At 55.1% G+C, this 7,692-nt stretch overlaps 1 protein-coding gene across 2 annotated transcripts in view; it reads left to right on the forward strand.

Moving 5' to 3' along the window:
• The first annotated feature begins 1,054 nt into the window (after window positions 1-1,054).
• CKM (creatine kinase, M-type) overlaps window positions 1,055-7,692 on the forward strand; it is a 17,926-nt gene continuing 11,288 nt past the window's right edge. Inside the window, exons 1-3 of one of the 2 annotated variants that reach the window (XM_017874372.1) lie at window positions 1,055-1,205; window positions 4,304-4,510; window positions 6,048-6,202. In XM_017874372.1, coding sequence (XP_017729861.1) covers window positions 4,318-4,510; window positions 6,048-6,202 — 348 coding nt within the window. In that variant the 5' untranslated portion in view covers window positions 1,055-1,205; window positions 4,304-4,317. The remainder of the gene's footprint in view (window positions 1,206-4,303; window positions 4,511-6,047; window positions 6,203-7,692) is intronic. The other variant, XM_017874373.1, reaches the window with a different exon arrangement.

The raw sequence follows: 7,692 nt of genomic DNA on the forward strand, positions 1-7,692 counted from the left end.
GGAGAAAGCGGCTTCCTCTATACTGTACCCGCCTCCATAGAACCTCCTTCTCAGCCCTGGAAGTCCTTGGTCACAGCCGAGGCGCCCAGAGTGCTTGCTATGCCCAGATCTGCGCGAGTCTGGCACTGGTGCTCTGAACCACATCGCTGCCCAGCCCCCTTCCCCGGGAGGTGGGAGCAGCCACCCAGGGCCCCGTGGCTGCCCTTGTAAGGAGGTGAGGCCCTGGGACACCCGAGACGCCCGGTTATAATTAACCAGGACACGTGGCAAAGCCCCCTCCAACACCTGCCCCCGAACCCCCCCATACCCAGCACCTCGGGTCTCAGCCTTTGCCGGGAGGAGACAGCAAAGCGCCCTCTAAAAATAACTCCTTTCCCAGTGGCTGAGACCCTCCCTGTCCCCCGCACAGCAGAAATCTCCCAGTGGCACCGAGAGTGCAAGGGTTAAGCTGGGGGAGGGTGACCACCGCCTCCCACCCTTGCCCTGAGTTTTAATCGCTCCAACTCAGCCAGCCTCAGTTTCCCCTCCACTCAGTCCCTAGGAGGAAGGGGCACCCAAGTGCAGGTTTCTGGGGTTAGACTGCCCTCTATTGCAATTGGGCTTGGTCAGACCCTCCCTATAGGTGGTGGCAGCAGGCGGCCACGCAGCCTCTCCCGGCCTCTGCTTCCTCCTGCTTACAGGGTCCCTGGTCCTCCTGGAGCAACAGCATGGTTCCCCGAGGTGCCGCTGGGACTCGGGTAAGGGCGAGGGCCCAGGGGGCACAGGAGGAGCCGAGGGCCACAGGAGGGGCTGGTGGCTGGAGGAGACTCAGGGCCAGGGGAGGGTGGCTTCTACGTGCTTGGGACATTCCCAGCCACTGTCCCATGTTCCCGGCGGGAGGCCAGCTGTCCCCACCGCCAGCCCGACTCAGCACTTGGTCAGGGTATCAGCTTAGTGGGGGGGCTTGGGCCCAGCCCCTGGGGCAGCTCAGCCCATACAAGGCCATGGGGCTGGGCGCAAGGCATGCCTGGGTTCAAGGTGGGCATGGTGCCCGAGCAGGGAGGTGAGAGGCTCAGCTGCCCTCTAGAACTCCTCCCTGGGGACAGCCCCTCCCAGCCAATTGCACAGCCTAGGTCCCCCTATAAAACACCACGGCTGCAGGCCCTTCCTTTGGGTCAGTGTCACCTCCAGGATACAGACAGCCCCCTTCAGCCCAGCCCAGCCAGGTACTGCACGGGGTAGGAATCTGGGTGGGAGCCAGAGTAGGGGGTTTCTCTGGGTGCTAGAGGCTGTCTTGGCTTGGGAAAGGGCCTGTGTGTCACCCCTTGCTCCACCAACATCCTCCTATACAAAGGCAGGTCGGTGCGTGGGAAGGTTGACCTTGTGTGTCTGGGAGTCCCCTCCATCTGTGAGGATGCCTGAACCCCCGCTGGGACCTGTGATTTCTGTGGCACAAGTCTTGGGTTATGGGGAGGTATCCCAGAGATGAAAGGGGTCCTGACAGCTGCCAACTGTCACCCCCTGCAAGGGGCTGTTGAGCCAGGCCTGCGTTCATTACAGTTTGTCGCCAACACTGGCGCCACAAGCCGTAGGAGGTGTGTCTGTCGCCTAGCAGAGTCTGCAAGAGCAGGTGTCACGGGCTTCTTTGCGTTTGCTACCGTGTAGGTCTCTGTGACCTTGCATCTGACTTGGTAGCGGACACATGAGTGCCTCTATCTTGGGCGTGTCCTTGAGCTTGGAAGTGTGACTGTGTGACTCAGTTTACAGTGTGATCTGGGGAGTCTGTGGTGGTGGGGGTGTGTGGCTCTGGGGCTTTCTGCTTGTGTCTTTTGGGGGGGGTCCCCCATCTTGCCTCAGTGCCCTCTCCTGGGGTGTCCCTGGCAGGGATTGGGGGGACATCCTCTGAAGGGAGGGGGTCTGGGCTGCCAGCCCGGGATGTCCTTGAGCCCCGGGGCTGAGCCCCGGGGCCTGGACCCGTGTCCTCCCAGCCACCCTGGCCCACCTGTCTTGGGCCTGCTGACTTGGTGCAAGCCGAGCCCCGGAATGTGGGGGTGGGGAGGGGCAGCAGCTGGGGGTGGGGCGGCAGGCAATTGCCAGAGTCTAAAAATAACCACTCTGGACAGCAGCGCCCAAGGTCTTTGGCGGGTCCCTGTTCCTCTTCCCTGGCCTCAGCTCACCATGGTCCCAATTTCCCTCCCACAATCCCACCTGCTTCCTATCCCCCTCTCCCACCGCTGTTGGAGGTCCCTTCTCCTTTCTGGGTCCAGTGAATAAAATAATAATAACAATAGGACCTGGTGCAGTGGATCACATGCATAATCCCAGCATTTTGGGAGGCCGATGCTGGAGGATCACTTGAGGCCAGGAGTCCCAGACCAGCCTGGGCAACATAGTGAGACCTCATCTCTACAAAAAAAAAGTAGTAATAACAATAATAGCAGCCACCAGGGTTCCAGGCTCCAACTCCATGTCAGGGCCTGTGCTCAGCCAACCTCATGGCCAAGCTCAGAGGATCCTGGCAATCCTATGGGGCAGGCTCAGTTCACAGGAGACAAGGTCCAGAGAGGCCTAGTGACTGGCCTGGGGTCATACAGCAGGGAAATGGCATAGGTGGGATTTGAACCTGGCTCTGACGACCCAGAGGCTGAGTTTTTCTTCCCTGCTGAACCCTGTGGGAGAATTGTCAGCAGGCAGAGGAGGGGCAGCCACCCAGCCCTCCCCCGACCCAGGCCCTTTGTCTTTGGATTGCTCATCCAAGAACCTGCTCACATACTCACTCCCAGAAACACCCTCACCTCCACCTTCTCACCAGCTACTCACACGAACCTTTAAAATAACAACAGGCCAGGCGCGGTGACTCATGCCTATAATCCCAGCACTTTGAGAGGCAGAGGTGAGTGGATCACTTGAGGTCAGGAGTTCAAGACCAGACTGGGCAACATGGCAAAACCCCATCTTTACTAAAAATACAAAAAAAAAAAAAAAAAAAAATTACCTGGATGTGGCGCATGCCTGTAGTTGCAGCTACTCGGGAGGCCGAAGCAGGATAATTGCTTGAACCTGGGAGGTAGAGGTTGCAGTGAATTCAGACTGCGCCACTGCACTCCAGCCTGGGTGACAGAGCGAGACTCCGTCTCAAACATAATAATAATAATAATAATAGCTAAGTGAAATAATGCTTGTTGTGAACCAGGCACTGTTCCATGAGCTATACCTGCATTCACACATTTAATCCTTTCAACACCTGCCATGCGGTGGGTGCTGTTAGGATCCTCATTGTCCAGATGAATAAACTGAGGCACAGAGAGGTTAAGCAACTTGCCCCCGGGCACACAACTGGTTGTAGGTAGCAGAGCTGGGAATCAAACCCTGGGCCGATTCCAGAACCTACACTCTTACCCACGCATGATATTTTTCCAGCCTCTGCCTGGGGCCCATTTTCCACCTGGGGAAATTGAGTCTCCAAAAAGAATGACTAGTCCAGGCTCACCCAGCTGGGATGTGGCAGAGCCGGGCCCTCCATCTAAGACTCCGGATGCCTCCTGCTGAGACGTAGGGGCTCGGAGAGAGGATTTCTCTTGCTCCAAGTCACACAGCCTGCCTGACCCCAATGCCTGGCTCAGTTCTCTTGCTGCTGTCTGCAAGATACGAGGTAGGCGGGGCACAGTGGCTCACGCCTGTAATCCCAGCACTTTGGGAGGCCGAGGTGGGTGAATCACTTGAGGCCAGGAGTTTGACACCAGCCTGGCCAACCAGTAGAGATGGTGAAACTCCATCTTACTAAAAATACAAAAAAATTAGCCGGGCATAGTGGTGTGCTCCTATAATCCCAGCTACTCAGGAGGCTGAAACAGGATAATCGCTTGAACCTGGGAGGTGGAGGTTGCAGTGAGCTGAGATCTTGCCACTGTACTCCAACCTGGGTGACAGAGTGACACTCCTTCCCAAAAAAAAGAGCTGTGGCTCACGACTGTAATCCCAGCACTTTGGGAGGCTGAGGCAGGCAGATCATGAGGTCAGGAGATTGAGACCATCCTGGCTAACACAGTGAAACCCCGTCTCTACTAAAAATACAAAAAATTAGCCTGGCGTGGTGGCGGGCGCCTGTAGTCCCAGCTACTCGGGAGGCCAAGGCAGGAGAATCACTTGAACCCGGGAGACAGAGGTTGCAATGAGCTGAGACTGTGCCACTGCACTCCAGCCTGGGTGACAGAGGGAGACTTTGTCTCAAAAAATAAAGAAAGAAAGAAAGAAAGAAGAAGAAGAAGAAGAAGAAGAAGAAAACAGATGGGAGCTAATCTTCCCCTCCTGCCCTGCCCATCAGGTCTCACCGCCGCCATGCCGTTCGGTAACACTCACAACAAGTTCAAGCTGAATTACAAGCCTGAGGAGGAGTACCCCGACCTCAGCAAACATAACAACCACATGGCCAAGGTACTGACCCTTGAGCTCTACAAGAAGCTGCGGGACAAGGAGACCCCATCGGGCTTCACCCTAGACGATGTCATCCAGACAGGAGTGGACAACCCAGGTGAGCCTCCCCAGTGGAGCACTGAAGGGGCTACATGGGGGCTCCAGAGGCTGCAGGCTACGCCCCAATCCCACCTCCCCTGAAGTGGGGGGGTGTCTCAGTTTTCTCATCTGTAAACTGGGGCTGTTGTGAGAATCAGTGCACTAATATACGTAAAGGGCTTGGAACAGTGCAAGGTATGCAGCAAACCACGCAATAAACATGCATGAGAATAATGTGAGATCCCCGAGGAGATCGGTTCATCTCCCGAACCTCAGTCCCCTCATCTGAAAAATGGGCACCCATGTTGTGAAAACACAGGTCAATGGCTGTGCGGTGCTTAGAGTGGCGCCTAGCACCAAGTGAGTGCTCAAGCTCTGATGGGAGTCCAGGTGCACTGGCTCATGCCTGTAATCCCAGCATTTGGGGAGGCCCAGGTGGAAGGATCGCTTGAGGCCAGGAGTTTGAGACCAGCCTGGGCAACATAGCAAGACCCTGTCTTGACAAAAATACAAAAAAATTAGCCAAGTGTGGTAATGAGGGCCTGTGGTCCAAGCTACTCAGGAGGCTGCGGTGGGAGGATAGCTTGAGCCTGGGAGGTGCAGGTTGCAGTAAGCCGAGATCGCACCACAGAGGGAGACCCTGTCTCAAAAAAAAAAAAGAATCAGATAGGGGATGTTATTAATGTTATGGTTGTTTCTCAAAGCCCTTTCGCTCACAAGGCGAAGAGAGCTGGGAGTGGAGAGGAGGCTCTAGTGCCCCTCACGTCCAGCTCTCTGTGTGATGCAGTGGAGAGGCCTCTCTCTACAGGCCCCTGTTTTTCCACTGGGAAATAAGAGCCTTTCAAGTCTCTTGCCTTCCTGACCCTCTGTGGCAGGTGGTACCCCAAGATCCTAACAACATTTCAGGCTGAGACGTCATGACTTTGGGTGCTAACATTTCCGAGATGCTGATATTTTTAGCACCATGTACCCTATGAAGCTCCCCCTTCTCCTTTGACCCCACACCCAGCATTCTTTCTTCTCTCCTACCTTGACCCCTCCCAGCCACCTTGACCTCTCCCAGTCTTCCCTCCCAGTTCCCACCAGTCCTCAGTCTTATTTCTTTTTTTTTTTTCCTTTCTTTTTTTTGAGAAAGAGTTGCTCTATCATCCAGGCTGGAGTGCAGTGGTGCCATCTCGGCTCACTGCAACCTCCAACCCCTTGGTTCAAGCAATTCTCGTGCCTCAGCCTCCCAAGTAGCTGGGATTACAGGCATGTGCCCCACACCCAGTTAATTTTTGTATTTTTAGTAGAGATGGGGTTCACCCTGTTGGCCAGGCTGGTCTCAAACTCCTGACCTCAAGAGATCCACCCGCCTCACCCTCCCAAAGTGCTAGGATTGCAGGTGTGAGCCACTGCGCCCAACCCTTAGTATTCTCAATTCCCACCCAGAGGTATTGAATGTACCCCACCCCCCACCCTGACACACACGTGTCCACACAGTCTCCACTGAGCCCATGAGCCCAGGCCCTGTTTGCTGGGGACTAGCAGCTCTGACCTCACCCCCACCCCTCCAGGTCACCCCTTCATCATGACCGTGGGCTGCGTGGCTGGTGATGAGGAGTCCTATGAAGTTTTCAAGGAACTCTTTGATCCCATCATCTCGGATCGCCACGGGGGCTACAAACCCACCGACAAGCACAAGACTGACCTCAACCATGAGAACCTCAAGGTCAGTGTCTGCACGGAGGGGAGGGCCGAGGGGTGAGGAGGAGAGAGATCACAGGAGAGATGGGGGGAGAGAGAAATACAGAGACACAGAGGTGTGGAGAAGTAGAGAGATGGAAAGAGAGAGGGACATTGGGAGGCCGAGGCAAGCATATCACTTGAGGTCAGGAGTTCAAGACCAGCCTGGCCAGCTGGGCGCGGTGGCTCACGCCTGTAATCCCAGCACTTTGGGAGGCCGAGGCGGGCGGATCACGAGGTCAGGAGATCAAGACCATCCTGGCTAACATGGTGAAACCCCGTCTCTGCTAAAAATACAAAAAAAAAAAAAATTAGCCAGGTGAGGTGGCGGGCGCCTGTAGTCCCTGCTACTCGGGAGGCTGAGGCAGGAGAATGGCATGAACCCGGAAGGCAGAGCATGCAGTGAGCCAAGGCCGAGACACTGCACTCCAGCCTGGGCGACAGAGCGAGACTCCGTCTCAAAAAAAAAAAAAAAAAAAAAGAATGGGCCAGCCAGGCATGGTGGCTCACGCCTGTAATCCCAGCACTTTGGGAGGCCAAGGTGGGCAGATCACCTTAGGTTGAGAGTTCGAGACCAGCCTGAACAACATGGAGAAATCCTGTCTCTACTAAAAATACAAAATTAGCTGGGTGTGCTGGTGCATGTGGTGGCACATGCCTGTAATCCCAGCTACGCAGGAGGCTGAGGCAGGAGAATCACTTGAACCTGGGAGGCGGAGGTTGCAGTGAACAGAGATCGTGCCATTGCACTCCAGCCTGGGCAACAAGGGCGAAACTTGGTCTCAAGAAACAAAACAAAAAAACAAAAATATAAATTAGCTGGGCATGGTGGTGCACACCTGTAATCCCAGCTACTCAGGAGGTGGAAGCAGGAAAATCTCTTGCACCCAGGAGACGGAGGCTGCAGTGAGCTAAGATCATGCCACTGCACTCCAGCCTGGGTGACAGAGCTAGATTCTATCTCAGAAAAAAAAAAAAAGGAAAGAGAGAGGGACAGAGAGACACAGAGACAGCCAAGGAGACAGAAAGAGGAGAGGGAGAGGGAGAAGAAAGGCACAAAAGCATGTAGAAAAGGAAGAGGCATAGCTGGGCACAGTGGCTCACACCTGTAATCCCAACACTTTAGGAGGCTGAGGTGGGTAGATCATGAGGTCAGAAGTTTGAGATCAGCCTGACCAACATGGTGAAACCCAGTCTCTACTAAAAATACAAAAATTAGCTGGACATGGTGGCGCGCACCTGTAATCCCAGCTACTCACCCTGGGCAACAGAGCGAGACTCTATCTCAAAAAAAAAGGGAGAGGCCGGGCGCGGTGGCTCAAGCCTGTAATCCCAGCACTTTGGGAGGCCGAGACGGGCGGATCACAAGGTCAGGAGATCGAGACCATCCTGGCTAATACGGTGAAACCCCGTCTCTACTAAAGAATACAAAAAACTAGCCGGGCGACGAGGCGGGCGCCTGTAGTCCCAGCTACT

The sequence above is a fragment of the Rhinopithecus bieti genome, unplaced genomic scaffold (assembly GCF_001698545.2).
Source record: "Rhinopithecus bieti isolate Rb0 unplaced genomic scaffold, ASM169854v2 scaffold_7888, whole genome shotgun sequence".
Taxonomy (NCBI): Eukaryota; Metazoa; Chordata; class Mammalia; order Primates; family Cercopithecidae; genus Rhinopithecus; species Rhinopithecus bieti.